At 46.1% G+C, this 20,259-nt stretch overlaps 2 protein-coding genes across 2 annotated transcripts; both read left to right on the top strand.

Moving 5' to 3' along the window:
* Nucleotides 1-4,189: 4,189 nt before the first annotated feature.
* On the top strand, nt 4,190-9,389 carry Vsx1 (visual system homeobox 1). Its single transcript, XM_052726720.1, has 5 exons — nt 4,190-4,619; nt 6,227-6,305; nt 6,563-6,686; nt 7,734-7,911; nt 9,103-9,389. Exons 1-5 carry the CDS (start codon nt 4,190-4,192, stop codon nt 9,387-9,389), a joined length of 1,098 nt encoding a protein of 365 aa, XP_052582680.1.
* A 5,355-nt stretch (nt 9,390-14,744) lies between these two features.
* LOC128101466 (ubiquitin-like) lies at nt 14,745-15,121 on the top strand. The gene has a single exon (XM_052724586.1). The coding sequence runs from the start codon at nt 14,777-14,779 to the stop codon at nt 15,119-15,121; it is 345 nt and encodes a 114-aa protein (XP_052580546.1). The 5' UTR covers nt 14,745-14,776.
* The last annotated feature ends 5,138 nt before the right edge of the window (nt 15,122-20,259 follow it).

Raw genomic sequence — 20,259 nt, 5'->3', positions numbered from 1 at the left:
AGGGAGGATACTAAGTCCAGCTCCAACTGGGCTCTCAGTGCTTTTCTAACACCTATGAAAGAGAGGCAGCCTTCAAGAGTGTGGCCCAGGCTGGAGACAAACCTGAAAATTCTTGTCGGGAGATGGTACTGTGTGTGAGCTCCTATATGAAGAGGAGAGATGCCCAGGTGTGGTCTCTCAGTCAAGCATTCTGGGAAATATCAGTCCGGAAATGACTTCAGGGAACACAATGAGGATGCAAGACAGGACAGGATGTACTTGAAGCTGGGGTCTCTAGATGCAAAGCTGGAGATGATATCTGGATGCAGTTTCATGGGAGGGTAGGATCCCAGGACCAAGGGATGTCAGAGAAGCAGGGGAAGGAGCCATGCAAAGTTGCCACTACCTTGATCCATGAAGGGGAAGGACCCTGCAGTTGTCCTCCTTGAAATAACTGTGTGGCCTTAGTCACCCTTCTTAGTAGACTGCTGCCGAGACCCAGTGTGTTCTGGGTTTAATGGGTTTCTGTCATTGGAAGGAAGTTTTTCTCCAGTGATAGGCAGGGTAAACTGTTAGCAGTCTGTATTCACAGCAGGACCTGGGGAACAGTCCTACCAGGACCTTTCGAGACAGAGTAGAGTGCACTGCACACGTCCGTGGTAGAACAGTGTGTAAAATCCACTTCTGTTGTACTGTGATCCAGGACTTTTCAGAACTTGCTAATTCTTGTCACATGTGGCTAGCTAGCAAGGTGGACTCAGAGTCAAGAGAATTCCCAGGAAAAGATATGGAGCTGGGGGTGGGGTGGGGTGGAGAACTAAGAGGAGGGCAGGCAAACTGACCAAGGAAAGGGATAGGAACAGAAAAAAACTGATCTACAACTCATTTGTTTGATGGGTTTTGTCTTGAGACAGTTTTTTACTCTATAGCCCAGGTGACCTTCTGGCCTCCAGTGAGTCGTGATTTTCCTGTCTCAGCATCCCAAATGCTGGAATTACAGGCATGAGCCAATGTACTGGGCTCTAACAACATTTAACAAGGGGCAGAGAAGCAGCTGTGAGTGCCCCATGCTCTATCCCACTCCGGTTCCATCTGAGGGTTTTGTATAGCCAGCCAGGCCTGCAGCGGTTCTGAAAAGATGAGGAGTCGTATCTGCAGACCAGCCCCAATTGAACAAGCCCCAGCCTGGTTCTGTGAAAGGCTGCGACGCACCTAAACTGGGCAAACAGAAGCGGTGGGTTGGCACATTTGTGGTTGGCATCAGAGAGGGTCTGGAAACATTCCCTGAAAATAATGAGAGGAAAAACTTTGATTAGTTAAATCCCAGATAATCCTGGCTGATGAAGGCAGATCTGGACTCCTTAACGGATTTAGGGTTCCAAAGGGGATGGCAGAGGCAGCAGACGCTGGCCCTAGATCCGCCCATGGTGAGAGGAGGCCAAGAGGAGTCCACATCAGGCTGCCAAAGTACCAAGGTGAGGTGGGAACCTCCCAGCCCACGTCTTTATCTGCCTGGAGATAGGATGGACATACAGTGTAGGTGAGCTCGGGGGCAGAGCCGTCTCTAGTGCCCGGTCTCTTAAACTACTGGAAGTGGTTTCCTCCACTTTTGAGGACATTTCAGCAAAGCACGTCCCTGTCTCTTGCTCCCGAGTCTCCATCCTTTGGTGTCAGCTGTTGGACTTGCTGCAGCACTGGGGGTGCAGTGGCACAGGATCCTTAGTAGGAAGGGGACTGTGAAAACCAATCAGCCACACACACACACACACACACACACACACACACACACACACACACACACACACAGAGACAGACACACACACACACACACACACACACAGAGAGACAGACACACACACACAGACAGACAGACACAGAGAGAGACAGACAGACACACAGAGAGGGACAGACAGACACAGACAGACAGACAGACAGACAGACACACACACACACACACACACACACACACACACACACACACTCTTTTACTTATTTTATGTGTTGGAGAGGATCGTGTGTGCCAGGGGGTGCACTTGTCAAAGTCTGAGGACGCCTTGAGAGAGTAGGTTCTGTCCTTCCACTACGTGGGTTCTGGACAACTTGGGTAGTCCAACTTGGAGCCAAACACCTTCATCCTCAGAGTCATCTCAAAGGCCCCATCAAAGGATTTCTTGATACCACCTTCCCTTGCCAGTAAGGTACCCAACGATCCAGCTCTCCCAGAGTCCCTGCAGGCCCCATTCATCTTGCCAGTTGGGAAACAGGCAGCATCGGGGTGCCTCTGTTCAGGAATAGCAGGACCCCTTAAGCCCTCAGAGCCCTAAGCCAATTCCTTCCTCGGCCAGGCTCTGCCTCACTTTCCCCAATTCTCTTCCTGTGTTCCACGAGACTATTTGATTTATATGAATGATCTCTCATCTGCAAAATGGGTTTATTTGCTAAGATCTTTCTCGAGGTTAGAAAGAGATGTGCTCTGGGCTGTTCCCAGTGGCCGAGGCCAGATGTTCCTCTCATCCCCAACCTTTTGGTTTATTTGTGTCTCTGGCATCCACTTGGTGTGTGTGCAGTCTGTTGTCTTGGTGGTCTTCCACCTCCTAAGGTAGAACCTAGGAGAGAGTGGCCCTAAGATCTGGATCTTGGCTGCAGCCCTGAGGCAAGGTCGCTGGAACTTTTTTACTTGCAGGTAATCATGGCTGAATCACCTACCCAGGCTACAGAAAGAGTGGACTCCTGGGTGTATTTCTTAACTGCGAGCCCAAATTCGGATTTACAAACGATCATGCTGCTAGTTAGCAGGGCTCTGTATCCTCTGATGTCTTTCCTAAATCCAAAGGTGAATTTTGGGCAACATTGCTGGCAGAGCTGAAAAGAACCACGCCCTCCCACCCCTCCCGTGAGCAACTCAGGACAATTATCCTGGAGGAAAGTTACTGGTTTGCTAATCCAGGAGAACAGCTTGGAGGGGAGATTTGGGTCTTCCTTTAATAATGGAAAGTTAATGCGCAGCCTCTTGTCATTGTCTTTCTTAGAGCCTCTTGTTTAATCCTCTGGCTTAGTGGTGGCGCCCCTCACACAGCGAAGACAGTAAGGGAGACTTGCTGTGCAGGGCTCTGACCCGCTCCCACGCGGAGGAAGCCGCGCCACTTCCCCGTAGGTCTCCAAAAGCTGCGGCTCGCTGTCTGGGCGACCTCAGACTGCAAACCAGGCAGTTGTAAGAAGCGCGGAAGAGCAGGGACCCCAGGGAGGATGGGCCAGGAGTGGCTTGCTCATGTGTTTTAATTAGCTCCAATTTCAACAAATACGGAATTCCTATGTGTCAATCAGATTGTCTTTGGATAATCATAAAACAGGACAGTAATTTGTTAGTCTCAGGGAGGAGTCCCAATAGATGGACCTGTTTTATTCCACGCTCCCACCCATTTAGGACTGGTGAATCAAATACCGGTACACCGTTATACTAAACCAATATCCATTGCTTACGTATTTTTATTAATCCTGCCCACGGTCTTAGCCCTCCTGGTCTACATCTGCCTCTCCTCCTCTCTCCTTCGCCTTTCCTAGCTCTTGCAGATTTGAGAATTTCTTGCATTCTACTGTCCAGCCCTTAGAGATCTAGCGACGGGAGGGTTTGGCTGGAGGGAGAGTGGCGGGCCTTGAGTTTAATACCGAATGTCAGCTTCTTTCCTCCAGGGATTTTCAGACTGGGCGCTGGAGTTGAAGGGGCTGGCCGGCGTGGTTTGGGTGGTAGTAAGACGGATGTGGTTGGGAACCCGCCCAAGGCATTACAGGGCAGCTGGGCGTGTAAGAAGGTTTTGGAAGGCCAGGAGTGTCCAGAAGGGAGACCCATCAGGATGTGGAACTTGTGGGTTTCATAGGGGTGGGCAGACAACACAGCCCTTGTTGCTCACTTTTCCTCCCCTTCCAGAGAATAGGGGGTGGAGTGGGTAAGGGACAGCTGGAGAGAGAAAAGAGGTGACTAGGAGGACCGCAGTAGGGGGGCCAACAACTCAGGGGAGGGGAGCTGGTGGCCTCTGCACCTCTCTGGTGGGAGCCTGGATGCATCTGCTCCCTGCTGATTGGCGCCTTCTAGACCTTCTAGGTCTCACGGACAGCCTCCCCAGCATAAAAGGCGTCGCTTGAGCTAGCCTCTTTTGCATAGGTGACCAGGAGGGACTCAACGCCCCTCGCGTGGCCTAGAGAGCTGACAAGCATGACTGGACGGGACGGGCTTTCAGATGGGCGCTCTAGGAGTAGAGCCCTGGCGCCAGGCTGTCCTCCCACCGGCTCTCGCCTTCGAAGCTTCGCCATCAACGACCTGCTGGGCTTGGAAGCGGACTTGCCGACACCTGCCGGACCCGGGTTAGGATCCAGCTGTGAAGCTCCAGCGGAGGTTGCGGGGCCCAGGCCAGGACTCTGCGGTTCCTGCCCTGCTCGCGGGGCTCTCCCGCTGGGGCTGGGCCTCCTCTGCAGCTTCGGGGCGCAATCCCCCTCCGCTGCCGCTGCTCGTGCACGCTGCCTGCTCCTCGCCGATCTGAGGCTCCTGCCACCCGCAGGACCCGAGTCTGCGGTCGCCCAGACCCCCGTCCGCCCGCCGCCTGCGCCCGGCTGCCCGCAGCGCAGCGAGAGCGTCTCCACGTCGGGTAATTAGGCAAAGCTTCCCGACCCCAATCCTCGAATGGTCCAGGAGCACCTGGGTAATGAATGCTTGGTCGCCCTTCGAGGCACCTTAGATCTCGGGAGGTGGGAATCCCAAAGGGAGCCCAGTCCCAACGCGGGGTGGGGGTGGAGTGGGATTGTCCGCTGTACCTCATGTTTTGTTCGGAGTCCACCTGTTTTTCTCAGGAAAAAAAAAAGTCTTGCACTGTGGGGAAAGAGAAGGAACCTAAGACATTCATTCCACAGGGCAAGAAACTGGGAGGCTGGAGATGTGAGAGGGAGGAGAGAGAATTATGCAAAAAAACCGTGGACCTAGTGAAACTCTGTCCTGCAGAGCACCCGGCTAGGTAGGCAGAGTGGAGTCTGACGAGCAAAGAGGGGCCGGTCTCTGTGGCTCTCAACGGGAAACCGACTTTATTGCACACTCCTCACCTCTATAGGATGAAATGAAACACTGTTTGTTGTGTCATTAAAATCCAAAGGGCTATCTTCATAGGGTGGCTTCTCCGAATATTAATAAAAGGAAAGGTAAAATGCAAGTAAATTTTATTCTGCAAGAGCATTTCCTGTGGAAACAGCATCATGTGACTGGTGAGAAATTCTGTCACCTTAAAAGAAAAATGAAATGGTTGACTTTGATTTAAATACTAGAATGTCAATCCAATATATGCAAATATTATCATTTCCATGTAATCAATATAAAACAATTATGCTTTGGGGAATATTAAGTTCTCCAGCCAGACAGTGTTTTATATCTGCCACAAGTCTTAGTGGCTACTTCTCATGCATTTCCTCACCCCAAGTATCCAATGGCTTCCGGACACTCCACAGCACAACATAGAATATTATAATCCAGGCATGCCATTTTGTGGTGATATCATTGATATAGAAACAAAATTGGTGTTCTTTCATTGCTTTTGACTTCACTCACTTAAAAACTATTTTTGGGGCAATTCTACTTTTGAATGATGAATCTGATAATCGTTTAGCTTCTAGCTTTCCTTATCCTGAGCTCTTTTGCTACATTGAATATGGGTAGACAACTGCACAGTTGAATGGTATTGTTTCCAGGGGAATCCATACATCACGAGGACATGTATGCCATGCATGCATAAGCTTCCTGGGCTGGAGAATAGGTGCATCAGGGCAGGGTGAGCTCTGACAAAGATTCTGACGTCACAAATCCTGCCTCTCAGAAATGTCCACATGGGGAGAGGCATGCTGGAGCAGGGTGGGCTTTCAACTTCGGAATTCTGGTTAGAAAAGACAGTAAGTAGCCAAGTAGCATTGGCTTTACAGAATATGAAATTTGGATCCCAACTTCATCACTGCAACTTGACCTTATATGACCTGGAAGGGCAATAATACCAGCTGCCTTTGTCTTTTTATTTTATGAGGAATAATTGAAATGGTGCCGACAGTATCTGGAATGTGGGAATTGCTCTCTTGGCTTGTGCATATCACTAAGTACATTCTACATTCTTGACAGACACACAATGCTAGCCCTCACATTAAATTACAGCAAAATACATAGCTCAAAATATGGCAAACACTTTCACATTTTCAGAGAGTTATCTTCTTGTACCAACAGATGGGGACAGTCCATCTGAAGAAAAGAGTGACCTGAAGATGTCCCCTACTCCGGGCAAGAGGAAGAAACGGAGGCACAGGTATGGGTCCAGGCTTCTCTGCTTACCTTTCCTCAGATGGACACAACCCTGCTGTCTTTGAGAACAGCATCTGAGAATGTAGAGGGTCCAGCAGTCTACTGGTGGGCATGAGAACCACATAGCCATTTTCAAAGATGACCCGTAGTTCTCAGGAGGCTACAGGAGAATCTGTACAATTCTAAAGACATGATTTTGTGGGTTTATAAATGGGTTTTATCTTTCTGGCACATTTCCTGTGTATTTCTTGCTCTCTACAGGACAGTTTTCACTGCCCATCAACTAGAAGAACTGGAGAAGGCATTTGGTGAGGCTCACTACCCTGACGTGTATGCCCGGGAAATGCTAGCTGTGAAAACTGAGCTCCCTGAAGACCGAATACAGGTGTCTAGTGGTGCTCTTTCTCTTTTCTAAAGACACTGCAGAGAACATGTCGCTCCTGCACACAGAGAACAGCTCACAGCCACCCAGAAAAGCCTCCTCTTCATTGAGAACTGAGAGTGGCCCAGTTAAAGGCACTAAAAGGCACTCTCTCTGGCCATCTCATGCCTTTTTTTTCTTCTGTCGTCTCTAGCCTATCCTCAAATATTACACAATTGTGAGCCGTCGGGATGGCCTAGCGGGTTAAGGCACCTGCCACCAAAAAGACTTACGCCTGAATTGAATCCCTGCGACCCGCTTGGTAGGAGAGTACTAATTCTTGCAAATTGTTCTCTGACCTCCATATGTGTGCTTGTCACACCAACTTCTGCACTCACGCACACAAAATTAGTAAAAATGATGTTTAAAGAAAGTACGCAATTGTGTGTTGAACTAGAAGACTGTATGAAGACATACTAGTAAAAATGTTTAGTTCTCATCTTTAGTTCTTAAAGAAATCACCGAATACAGCCTGAGTTCGTGTCACACGGTGCTGTCTCCGCATAGGCGTATCCACCCTGAAAGTTCTCTTGTGCTGGCAGACATGCTCTCTGTTGGAAGAGCTGCCAGTGACTTGCTGCTCTAAGTTTCAGGATATCATGTATTGTTTAAATTCATGTATTTTCTTTAGGAGAAATAGCAGCAATCCATCAATCGATATTTGAAGGGGCCATTGCCGCTGTAGACTTTCTAAACAGAAAAATCAGGAAACGCTGTAGGTAGCCCCTTTATAAACACACTGCAGGAAAGGGACCTTTTCATTCCTTATTTTTGATTTCCAACTCCTTAAAAAACTTCAGAGGAAGCAACTCCTATGTTATTCCCATGATGCTGAGTCCTTGCGGATTTGGAGGGTTGCTGCTACGCAGGCCTTCAGGCTTGTGGGTGCGGAATGGACCCTTTGCAGACCCAGAGTCCTGGAGTGCACGCGCTTCTCCCCACCCCCCACCCCACCTCCGTTTTTAAATGTCTCTTTTCGAGCTTCTCGGCCTCCCCTCTGCCTCTAACCAGGTCTGGTTCCAGAACCGGAGGGCCAAGTGGCGTAAGCGAGAGAAGCGCTGGGGCGGCAGCAGCGTGATGGCTGAGTACGGACTCTACGGGGCCATGGTGCGCCACTGCATCCCACTGCCTGATTCGGTGCTCAACTCCGCGGACAGCCCGCATGGCTCCTGTGCGCCTTGGCTTCTGGGTAAGCTCTGGCTGAGAACAAGACCAGAGAGGTGGGCGGGGTCCTCACCAAGGGTTTGCAGAGCAAAGCCGGACAGGTCTCAGGTTTAGGCCCAGTCTGGACTCTTTAATTCCTAGCCTTAATTTTCTTTGGAACTGTGGAAGCACTGTGTGGGAAAGTCCTCTTAGGTTATTCACACTGGTAAATACGTATTAAAAACTTATAAATAGACAGAGACTTGCCTTGTGTTTGATACATATTTTCAAAGTGGTGAATGCTGCTTGAAAGTTTAGAAACTATACAGTTTAGAGTGTAAGGTTAATAGGGCCATGCAGAGCAGGGAGAATGTAAAGCATTCCGTTCTGTTCGCATAGCTGAAGTAATAGGCCGGGTCCTGGTCCCGATTTAACGAATGTGTTCTAGATTAGTAAGTAAGTAGTGCCCCTCCCGGTGAGGTCAAGCCCTTTCTGGTGCACTTACCCCTTACTGATCTGCTTGGGTTCAGAGTTTGCAGACTTGGGTCACAAGATAATCACTACCAGAAAATTAGGTGGATCATAGTGGGATTTTAGGTTGGGAAAGTTCAGCAAGTGGTTTTCCGGCCAGGTACTGTGCTGAGAACCGAAGATAACAGCCTGGACTTTGCCTAAGGACCGAAGAGATTAGAGAGAAGTAGGGATGGAGAGTCAAGCCCAGTCCTCAGAAAGCACACGAACAGGGGTCCTTGAGGCGTGGGACTTCAGTCACACAAGCAAGTGGGTTTAGTGCTGAACTAGGGTTTGTTGATTATCCAAACAAACGTGAAGTCACTGTGTCACCCAACAAAGCAATTTTGCAGGAGTGACAGCTGGTGGATAGGGCCTTCTAAACCCTAATGCAGGGAGTTAACTACTTGGTGGCTCTCCTTTAGGCCCTAGAGGAACATTGGCAAAGAAAAAATTTAGAGATAGAAAGAACAGTGAGAAGAAAGCAATGTACTTAATTGCTGAATTGAAAAATATTTTTGAGCCTGATGTGGTGGTACATGCCTTTGATCTGAGTACCTGGGAAGGAGGGGCAGGTGGATCTCTGTGAGTTTGAGGTCAGTCTGGTCTATAATAGCAAGGTCCAGGACCGTCAGGACTACACAGACAGACCCTGCCTCAAAAACAAACAAACAAACAAACAAACAAACAAACTATCCCCAGTGTTGTTGTTGTTTTTTTTTTCCAGGAATGCATAAAAAGTCGACAGGGATGAGAAAACCAGAAAGTGAAGACAAGTTAGCAGGACTCTGGGGTTTTGACCACCACAAAGAAGGTGCTAATAAGGATGGACCTGAAAGGGGCCCAGACAAAACGAGCCTGAACCCTGAGGATAGCTTGGAAGATGTGGCCATTGACCTGTCCAGCTCTTCCAGGCAGGAGACAAAGAAAATGCCCCCGGAATCCAGTGATCAGGCATGTTCCCATGCTCCAGGGCTGCAGGTGCCCCAGCCCCCAAAGGTGGGAGCCTCATGAGACCAACAGATTTGCCCCTCCCCAAAAATGGAAATACGCATATTTCTCACGAGCAATTTTTAGGAGATAAGACTGGTCAAGACAAACACCTTCAGTTTGATTTTCTTCCTGAAACATCTGGATAAGAGGCAGCATTACAATATTGAATATATAATGATCTAGGGGAAGTTCCATTTAATTCTAGAAGGGAGAACATTTGTACAATCTCTTGAATCACTCAGTTGGGTATAAAATTTTGTTTCTCCTTTGTAGAATTTGAGTAGGGAAGATTTGAAGTTCAAAGATAATTTTAGGGATGGGGTATGATGTAGCCCAGTTGATAGCACACATGAAGGCCTGTGGTCAATCCCCAGCACCACATAAACAGATGTGGTGGCACACACCTGTAATCCCTGCACTCAGGAGGTAGAAACAAGGGATCAGATGTTCAAGAGCATCCCAATCAACCTGGGCTATACAAGACCTTAGAGAGAGAGTATTTCTACCTACATCATTTGAGATGTGGTTAAATCATTAAGAGTGCTGGTCTGACCTCTTCACTCTAAGAACATTTGGATTTGTTTGGTTTTGTTGAGATAGGCAGGGTCTTGCTGTGCAGCCCAGGCTAGCTTCAATTTCATGATCTCCTGCCTCAGCCTCTCCAGTGCTGGGGTTACAGGTGTGAATATAATTGTTTTACACTCCGAGGAGAAGTTTCTAAAAAGATGAATGAACGAATGGATGCTATATCATCTTTCCTTGAACTGGGTCTTAGACTTTCTTGTTTTCACAGTAGGCAGTAATTTTGTGTTGAGTGTCACTTGATAGGTTTTGAATATTCAATGCCTAAACAGTAAAGAGAGCCATACTCTCCTCCTCTGAAATCACCTGGAGCCATGTTTAGGCAATTGTTAAATATCTGGAGACTGTCAGAAGGCCAGACCTGATTTCTTGGTCCTTTTGATTTTATGTTTGGAAGCACTTTAGTGATGTGGATTCACGAATGTTTTCTTTCCTGTATTTCCTTTGCTGTTTATTTATTATTTAAAAATAAACGTGTGGTATGTCTGGCTCAAGGCTATTTGCTGGTCCCTTGATGGGCTCTCCCCTTCTGTCCCTTTTTAGGGAGCATGCCCAGCAGGTTGTCTTTCAGGCTCCTGTGCAGCACACTGTGGGGCAGTGGCCCTGGCTGAGCCACCTTTTGGAGTTCATTGTCTGAAGAAGGCTTGTCTGTTTTGGGCCTCTTCCTCTGCAAATCATCTCAGGAATCCATCAGCTTGGGTACACAGACACACACACACACATACACACACACACACACACACACACACACACACACACACACACTCACTCACTCACTCACACACCATCTCTTCAAATGAGAAAACGGAGCTATTTTTATTCATGTTAGTTCCATAGTGTTGTAAATATTGAATACTACTGATTGCACACTGTGGAATAAATTAGTCTGCTCACTTTGGTTTATTCTGGCTGTTACTGATCCTGGCTGAGTCCTGGGACTGAACACTGGTGAAAACCAGAAGTCCTTCCATCCTTCTTGCCTAGAGAGGGCAGCCCTTGCTCTGATCCCTGGGCCACACTCATCTGGTTTCTTTTATCTCATGAGGACAGTGTGAGTGGGTGGGTGTTCACATACATTTTTCTTTTAAAAATTAATTTATTATTTTTGATTTATGTGCATTACACATGTTCAAGAGCCCATAGAGGCCAGAGAGAGTATTGGATTCCCTGGAATTAAGAGTTATAGGCTGTTGTGAGCTACTATGGGTGCTGGGAACTAAACTTTGGTCCTCTACAAGAGCAGTAAGCATTCATAACTGCTGAATCATTCCTCTAACCCCTTCTCACACGTTTTTATCATACACTATCCTCAGATTCTTGCTCCCGTCCTTCATCTTTAATTTATCAAAAGTTGAGTTTGAGGAAGGGGGCCAGTAACTGTTGTGTATTTCCTCAGACCTGAAGAAAATGAGCAGATCCTGGAAGCTCAGAAAGTTACAAAATTCATGCAGCTCCTCCCCAGGGTTATGGAAACGAAATAGTTTCAGGGAAGGGGAGACTGTCCAGCCAGGTGGGTCTGCCTGCACAATACACAGGGCGCCCTAGAGTTGCAGCTGCTGCGAGTCAATGTCCATGCTGTGGTGGGCTTTTTGCTTACACGGCTGCTTTTGAGTCAACCATGTACCTGTAAGTGACCCCCATAAACTCACTGGTTCACTAGGCTAGACTTGGGTGGAATTGTTTCCGTGGTCTGTTGTCAGTGTTCTGTCTGGAATAAATTCAAATTTGCTCACATATCCCCAGGAAAAGCAACACCACACCCATGCAACTTGCATGCATTACACTTATAAAGTCTTAATAAAGTGTTAACGCTGTCTGTGAATTGTCCCACAGTGAGATCTGTGAGATGATGGTAAAATGTCACTGAGCAAGAAATCCTCTAGAAGGGAAAACAGATAGGAGTAGGAATAAAGAGGTTTAAAGTACAGTGAAAATTAAATAAATGACATTTGACAATTGGTTCTGAATAAATGTATGAACAATGGGCAAATTTCTCTGAAATATTGTAAAGAAGAAGGAGATACCAGAAATAATGTGAGAAAAGGGGAAATCATATATTTATATAATAAATGCATGTATATATGTATAAATATTTTTCTTTTTTCCTTGGCATGAACTTTTGCTATGTTGCCTAAGCTATTTTGATTTTCTTGGATAAAAAGATCCTCCTGCCTCAGCCTCCTCAGTAGCTGGACCACAATTATGTGACCACCCAGCTAAAACTATGTTAAATATGTAAGAAAACCCTATAGTCCAGTGGGGTATTTGGGAGATTGAGGATTTCAAGTTCTAGGCTAGCCTGAGCTACAGAGTGGGATCTTGTTCCTTTCTTTTTTTCAAGATAGGGTCTTATTATGTAGCCCTGGATGTCCTAGAACTCACTATGTAGACCAGGCTGGCCTCTAACTCAGAGATCTACCTGCCTCTGCCTTCCAAGTGCTGGGATTAAAGGCCTGGCCATGAAATCTTGTTTCAAAAAATAAGATAAAATCACTTTTCACAACTAAAATGACTGGTTATGTTCATTAATTTGCTTTAAAAGTCATTAAGAAATGGGCTGTGGAGATGACTCAGTATTTAAGAGCACTTGTTGCTCATTCAGAGAACCTAGGTTCGGTTCTCAGCACTCACACAAAAGCTCACAACCATCTGTAACTCCAGTTATGGAGGATACAATGTCCTTTTTCTGCCTTTGTGGGCGCTAGGCATGCATAAAATACATAAACATATATGCAGACAAAAGACTCACACACATAAAGTAAAATAAAACAAACAAATAAACAAAAAAATGAAATTCTTGGGGGGGAAATGAAATTCAAACCCATAAGGCTTTTATTAGGGGAAAATCTACAAAAGGTATATTTTCTGAGAAAATACACATTACTAACATTGAATCAACAAAAGCACAAAGTACGTGTGGTAGTTTGAATGTAATTGGCCCCCATAAGCTCATAGGAATGGCATTATTAGGAGATGTGGCTTTGTTAGAGTAGGTATGGCCTTGTTGGAGGCAGTGTATTACTGTGGAGGTGGGCTTTGAGGTCTCATATATGCCCAAGCCATGCCTAGTGTCTCAGACCATTGCCTGTTGCCTGCAAGATGTAGGACTCTAAGCTACTTCTCCAGCACCATGTCTCCCTGCACACCACCATGTCCCACCATGATGATAATGGACTGAATCTCTGAACTGTAAGTCACCTCAATTAAATGTTTTCCTTTATAAGAGTTGCTGTGGTCATGGTGTCTCTTCACAACAATAGAAACCTTAACCCAAGACAGTATTAAAGATCATTAAACAAAGACTCCATAAAACATACTGTAATCCGGCTGTGGATTGATGGCAAAATCACATGCAAATTCTTGAAAGTTAAATAAAACTTTTTTTTAAAAGATTTATTTATTATGTATACAGTGTTCTGTCTGCATGTGTCCTTGCAGGCCAGAGGATGGCACCAGATTTCATTACAGGTGGTTGTGAGGCACCATGTGGTTGCTGGGAATTGAACTCAGGACCTCTGGAAGAGCAGCCAGTGCTCTTAACTGCTGAGCCATCTCTCCAGTCCTAAATAAAACATTTTTATGGTATAGATTTTGCTCCTGAACACAGAAAAAAAAATGTAGGATTTCTAACCCTTACATCATCCCAGTTCTAGAACCCCCCAAAATTAACACACTCTATTTAGCTTCATAAATGGAAATGTGAAATTTGCAAATAACTATCAGTGTTTACAACTCAACAGAATCCTAGGCATGTTATTGGACCGCAGAAGGTCTACTCCAGGCATACAAAGGCATTTAAATATTGTTATACATAACCCAGGAATGCAAAGGTATTTTAATATTGTGAAGGAAACTACTTATACATTTATTAGCATAACTACACGGTAAGGTTATCTTGGTAGATATTGGAAGCATTCAACAGGGAACAGAGGAAATTGCTCAATGGATAAAAGGTTTGCCGTGTAAGCATGAGGATTGGAGTTGAGATCTCCAGAGTCTGTGTAAAAGCTGGATAGGCATGGTGGCCTGCCTGTAATCCTGCACTTGGGAGGTAGAAATGGGGGAGCCACAGGGCAAGCTGGCTAGCTAGAGTAGCTGTAATCGGCGAGCTCTGGCTCCACTGAGAGACTCTGCCTCAATAAATAAGTGGAGAGCAATAGAAAAAGACACCTGACACCAATTTTGAGTCTCTACATGAACATACGCACATGCTTGTACGGGACCCGCCCTCACAGGTGCACCCACACACATATGAACACACATACACATGAACTCACACCACATATGCACCTAGATAACCATGAAAGAAAAGCACTCAGTAAGTAAAATATCAGGTTCCTATGCACATCATTTAAAACCAGGTGTAGTGGTGCACACCTGTATTTCTGACAATCAGGAAGCTGAGGGAGGAGGATTGGGAGCTCACAGCAACAGAAAAGTAACAGATACAACATGGCATCTTCACAGAACCGGCATGCATCATTCCACATGGCTCAGTCCTTTCTAGGTGACTTACAACATATAACACAATGTAAACCACATGTAGATAGCTGTAGGCTGTGTTATTTAGGAAATGTTGATAAAGAAAAATGAGCACACATGCACTTCCAGATGAGCTTTAAAAACATTCTTTATCCAGGCGGTGGTGGTGCATGCCGTTAATCCCAGCACTCAGGAGGCAGAGGCGGTGGGTCTCAGTGACTTCTAGGCCAGCCTGGTCTACAGAGTGAGCTCCAGGACAGCCAGGACTGTTACACAGAGAAACCCTGTCTTGAAAAACCAAAAATACTCTTGCTCTTCAACGAGGCCGCCGAGCAGACGCCAACATGCAGATCTTTGTGAAGACCCTGACGGGCAAGACCATCACTCTTGAGGTCAAGCCCAGTGACACCATCGAGAATGTCAAGGCCAAGATCCAAGATAAGGAAGGCATCCCACCAGACCAGCAGAGGCTAATATTTGCCGGCAAGCAGCTGGAAGATGGCCGCACCCTGTCGGACTACAACATCCAGAAAGAGTCCGCCTTGCGCCTGGTGCTGCGCCTGCGTGGTGGCATCATCGAGCAGTCCCTTCATCAGCTCGCCCACAAGTACAACTGTGACATGATGATCTGCCGCAAGTGCTATGCCCGCCTGCACCCCCGTGCGGTCAACTGCCGCAAGAAGCAGTGAAGCCATACCAACAACCTGCGCCCCAAGGAGAAGGTCAAATAAGGACCATACCTGGCCCATGACCCCGGGACCAAATAAAGTCCCCTTCCATCGACTGGAGCAGTAAAAAAAAAAAAAAGAAAGAAAGAAAAGAAAAACCAAAAATAAACAAATAAATAAAATAAAAAATAAAAAACATTTTTTATTTATGTTTGAGTACTACAGATATGGAACAAAATGATACAGAGAAAGAAGGCCGACCATGAATACAAATAGCAGGGGTGGAGGGGCACTTGTCGAATCGAGCGAAAATTCCCACTAATTCCTAAGCAAAATAAAGTGACTGTAGTGAGTCACGGTCCTGGGGTAAATAAAGTGTCATGTAAATCAAAGGATCAAAAGGCTTCATGGTTTTGTCTGTCACCCTTACATTTTTAACCTACCTGGAAGTGTTTTCTTTCAAGTCGTAGGGTAGAGGCCCAGTCTAATGTCCCCATCTATTGATAATTAATAATTGCCCCAAGGGCTTACCAGGGCTGCCTTCCCCACCCTGACTCAGCTTTATGAAACACTCTCCCTGTACTCTAATTTAAACTTCTGCTCCTACCTACAGGTTGCTTCTGTGTGTGCACAGGCTCCTTCATATCCTGCAGTGATGGATGATCAGTTAAGAGGGGTTTTAAATGTCCCCCAAAGGCCATGGATAAAAGGCCCTGCTGCCAGCCAGTGGCAAGTTGGGAAGTAGCAGAGCCTGGGAGAGGTAGGGTCTAGTGGAAGGGACTTAGGTCACTGGAGTTGTGCCCTTGAGCGGACGTTAGGATCCTGCTCCTCTTTCCTCCTGGCCACTATGAGGTGGGCAAGCTTCTCTGTACTGTATTTATGCTCAACATGTGGAGGCTAAGCAACTATACAACGAGAATTCTGAAGTCCTGGGACCTGTTTTTTTTTTTTTTTTTTTTTTTTTTTTTCTGTCACAGTAGTGACAAGCTGGCTCACAGGGTCACCTTTGGGAGAACCCTTGAATGTCGCTGAAGTTAGCTCGCTGGAGAACTCTGTGGCTCTGTCCTGCTCTCATGTTGCCTTGGATTCCCCTTTGTGGGTTCCTGAAATGCTGAAGTCTCTCCAGACTTAGACTGGAGAGCCAGAGCCTTCAGCTCTCTTATTTAGTCCCCACCTTTGTTACTTTGTTGACAGAATAGAACTACACTTCCGACACATAGGCAGATAGGAAGCTGGTCTGGAGCGCAGCGCCTCTCAATGGCCAAATCCTGGGCTACTCAGACACAAGAAGGCAACTGGAGAAACGGAGATCCTCAGATTTCCATGGATTTTCCTGGGCCCCCATCTTATGAGTTCATCTAGGGGCAGAAACCTTAGAACCTAGTTTATAACAAATGGCACACTGGCACCACCTGCTGGCAGGTTCGGTTAACATGCATCCACTCGGACTCCCTGTCCATTCTCTTTTTTTTTTTTTTTTTTTTTTTTTTTGGTTTTTTTCGAGACAGGGTTTCTCTGTGTAGCTTTGCGCCTTTCCTGGAACTCGCTTTGGAGACCAGGCTGGCCTCGAACTCACAGAGATCCACCTGCCTCTGCCTCCCAAGTGCTAGGATTAAAGGCGTGCGCCACCACCGCCCGGCTTTTTTTTTTTTTTTTTTTGGTTTTTCGAGACAGGGTTTCTCTGTGTAGCTTTGCGCCTTTCCTGGAACTCGCTTTGTAGACCAGGCTGGCCTCGAACTCACAGAGATCCGCCTGGCTCTGCCTCCCGAGTGCTGGGATTAAAGGCGTGCGCCACCACCGCCCGGCCCCTGTCCATTCTCAAGTCACACTTCCTGTCTTAGAGAAAATTTCCGTCCTCCTCTACCCAGTCCTCCGAGTCACCCTCAACACCACCAGCCATATTTTCTTTCTGATTCCTGATTTCCACCTAGGCTTTGAAATGTCTTAGTTTCAATATGTGGCCCATCAGGATTTCTCTTTCACTCCCCTCCAACAAAGATCCTCTAGTCTACCTCTTTTCTTTTTATTTCTAAAATTTAATTAGTTCAATTTATTTTTCATTTTATGTGAATGTTTTTGTCTGTGTGTATGTCTGTGTGTCAAATGTGTGCAGTGCCCCAGAGGCCAGAAGAAGGCAGCAGAGCCCTTAGGACTGGAATTACAGCCATGCAGGCACTAGGAACTGATGTTCTAGAAGAGTAACAAGTGCGGTCAACCAACCAACCACCTCTCTGCCACCTAGTGAGTTAAGCGTTTCTCTCAGTTGGGGCTTCTATTGAGACGAAGAGACACTCTGTCCATGACAGCTCTTATAAAGAAAAACATTTAATTGGGGCTGGCTTACCGTTTCAGAGGTTTAGTCCATTATTGTCATTGGTGGGAAACATGGCAGCACGCAGGCAGACATGGTGCCAGAGAAGGAGCTGAGAGTTCTATGTCTTGATCTTAGGCAACAAAAAGATACTGTGTACCACACTGGGCATAACTTGAGCAAATGAGACCTCAAAGCCTGCTTCCACAGTGACACACTTCCTCTAACAAGGCCATACCTCCTACTAATGCCACTCACATGAGTCTATGGGGGCCATTTCTATTCAAACTACCATAGTTTTAGTAGGTAAAAGTTGTGTGTACTTGGTACAGCATGAGGTTTCAAAATATGTACAATATGGATTGTCTATATGGAGTGAAGTAATGTAAATTCTGCTTCCAGTGTTTATCATATTTTGTAGTAATGTCTTAAAATCCACTTTAGGCCACATGATGGTTGATATGGTTAGTGTGATAAGACCTTGAATCATCTAGTAGAGAAACCTCTAGGCATGTCTGTGAAGGAAGGAGTTTCTAAACTGTTTCAATTGATGTGGGGAGACCCTCACTGAATGTGGACCGAGGTCCCAGTCTGAATAAAAAGGAGAAAGTGAGCTGTACACCAGTACTGATCTCCCTGCTTCCTGACTGCAGTCAAAATGTGACCTGCAGCCTCACACTCCCGCCGGCATGCCTTCCCCACCACGATAGACTGTACCCTCACACCGAGAGCCAGAATAAACCCCTCCTTCCTTGTTGATTTTTATAGGCATTGATCACAGCAACAAGAAAAGTAACTAATAGCGCTCATTCCATTATCTGTAGTCACTGTGTTGTGGGGTGGATCTATTGTTACTACAGTGTAAACAAAGTTATGTATCCTTTCACCAGGCGCCCCAATGCTGTTTTGTTTCCCTCTTCAATACAATGCCAGTTTAATTGTTATATATATAATATAATATAATATAATATAATATAATATAATATAATATAATATAATATAATATAATATATATTATATTATATTGTGTGTGTGCATGTGCTTGCACACCATGGAACACATGTGGAGGTCAGAGGACAACTTTCCAGAGTTGGTTCTTTTTTTTCCTCCTCGTGCACCTTGGGGATTGAACTCAGGCCATCAGGCTTAGTGACAGGCACCTTTAGCCCCTGAGTCATCTCTCCTGCCCCACACTGCCAGCTTTGTACAATGACTAAAGTGTCATATAATCATAAGCAAAGTGACCAAGTTGCTGGGTGAGGCATTCTGGGAAATTTTTTTAATGTCATTGGTGGGAAGTTTCTGTAGGTCCAAAGATTCAGTAACAATTAACCAGTTCAATCCAGTTTTGTAGAGGACTACTGTGTGTGTACATGCTCTTGAGCAGGCACTTGTGCATATATGGGTGTGTGTATGGGCATGTATGAGCTTGTGCATGTGTATGTATCCTCTTTCATTTTATCAGTGAACATGATGAAGATTCCTTCACATGACTTCTGATTAGAACACTCCTAAGCCTTCTGTCACATCTTTAGGAATATTTGTCACTACAGCCGAGGCCCTGGGACTTCCTTAGCCTTCAGAGGATGCTCGTATAGTTATCTGAATGACCTGGAAAGAATTCTTTGAGGGAAATGTGCAGCATATGATTTTTGCAGGATTTTTGATTGCACTATGACACCCCGAGACTGTGTTAATAAAGTTAACCTTGAATAAGGGAACAGAGCCAGTAACTAGATGACAGGAATTAGCCATAGAGAAGCCAGGAATATGGATAGAGAAGATGCACATGAAGGAGTAGGGAGAGACTCAGATTTCAAGGTCTCTTTGATCTGGGAAGTGTGGAGAGAAGGTCAATTGGTCACTGCTCTGCTGCTTCTTTGTTCTATCAGATTTTCACCCCAAAGTTTGACTCCTGAGTCTTTATTGGTAACAAAACAACTTAGGTAAAAACAACATAGGAGCAAACTGGTGAGCAGCAGAACGGGGTGAGTTCCTGGGATGAGTGCTCTGGGGACGTCTGACGTCACGCCGCACAGCAGTGGGAAGGCTCTGGTGGCACCCAGCTCGAGTTGACCATAGAGGTAACAAACGGCAGAGCGGGCCTTTGCCTGGTGCTCCCTCATCCCCACACCACAGTGCTCAGTTCCCCATTCTTCTCCCTGGGTCACCTCCTATCTCAAGCCACCTGTCCTACAGCAGTCTCAGACAAAGATGGGGTGGGAGTGGGAAGAGGGTTGGGGTAAAAGGGGAAGTAGTGTGACAGAGGGAGCATGGAACCTGGAGGGACAATCAGGCCTAAACTTTTACCTGCGTGTTGGCTAGTTCTATGTAATTCAGTTTTGTCAGCAAAGTTTGAATCCATCAAGAACAGCCAACTCTGGAAATCTAGATAATATTATCATTGCCTGAGTTTCAAGGGCCAGGTTTGGGATTATGCACACAGACACTGAAACACTGTTAGGGTCACTTTGCAGGTCTCTTCTTGAATTTCTGTCATCTTTTGTTCATTGTTCTAGAATAGTGTGCAAGGTGGAGTTCCTGGTCTTCCCAGTAAGCAGTCACTGTGCCTTGCTTCCCTCTTTTGCGCTCCTCTTGTATTTTCTCTTACTGTGCAGCTATTTAACTTACATTTGTTTAGTATATGTTTTCCATCTGTCTTAGTTACTGTTCTATTGTTGTGAAGAGGCACCATGACCAAGTCAACTTATAAAAGGAAAACTTTAACTGGGGCTGGCTTACAGTTTCAGAGGGTTAGTCCATAATCATCATGGTGGGGAGCGTGGTGGCAGGCAGACAGGCAGGCATGGTGCTTAGAGCAGTACCTGAGAGCTTACATCTTGATCCA

This window comes from Peromyscus californicus, unplaced genomic scaffold, assembly GCF_007827085.1.
Source record: "Peromyscus californicus insignis strain IS unplaced genomic scaffold, ASM782708v3 Scaffold_7__1_contigs__length_154581171, whole genome shotgun sequence".
Taxonomy (NCBI): Eukaryota; Metazoa; Chordata; class Mammalia; order Rodentia; family Cricetidae; genus Peromyscus; species Peromyscus californicus.
This window is presented reverse-complemented; position numbering and strand designations above follow the sequence as displayed.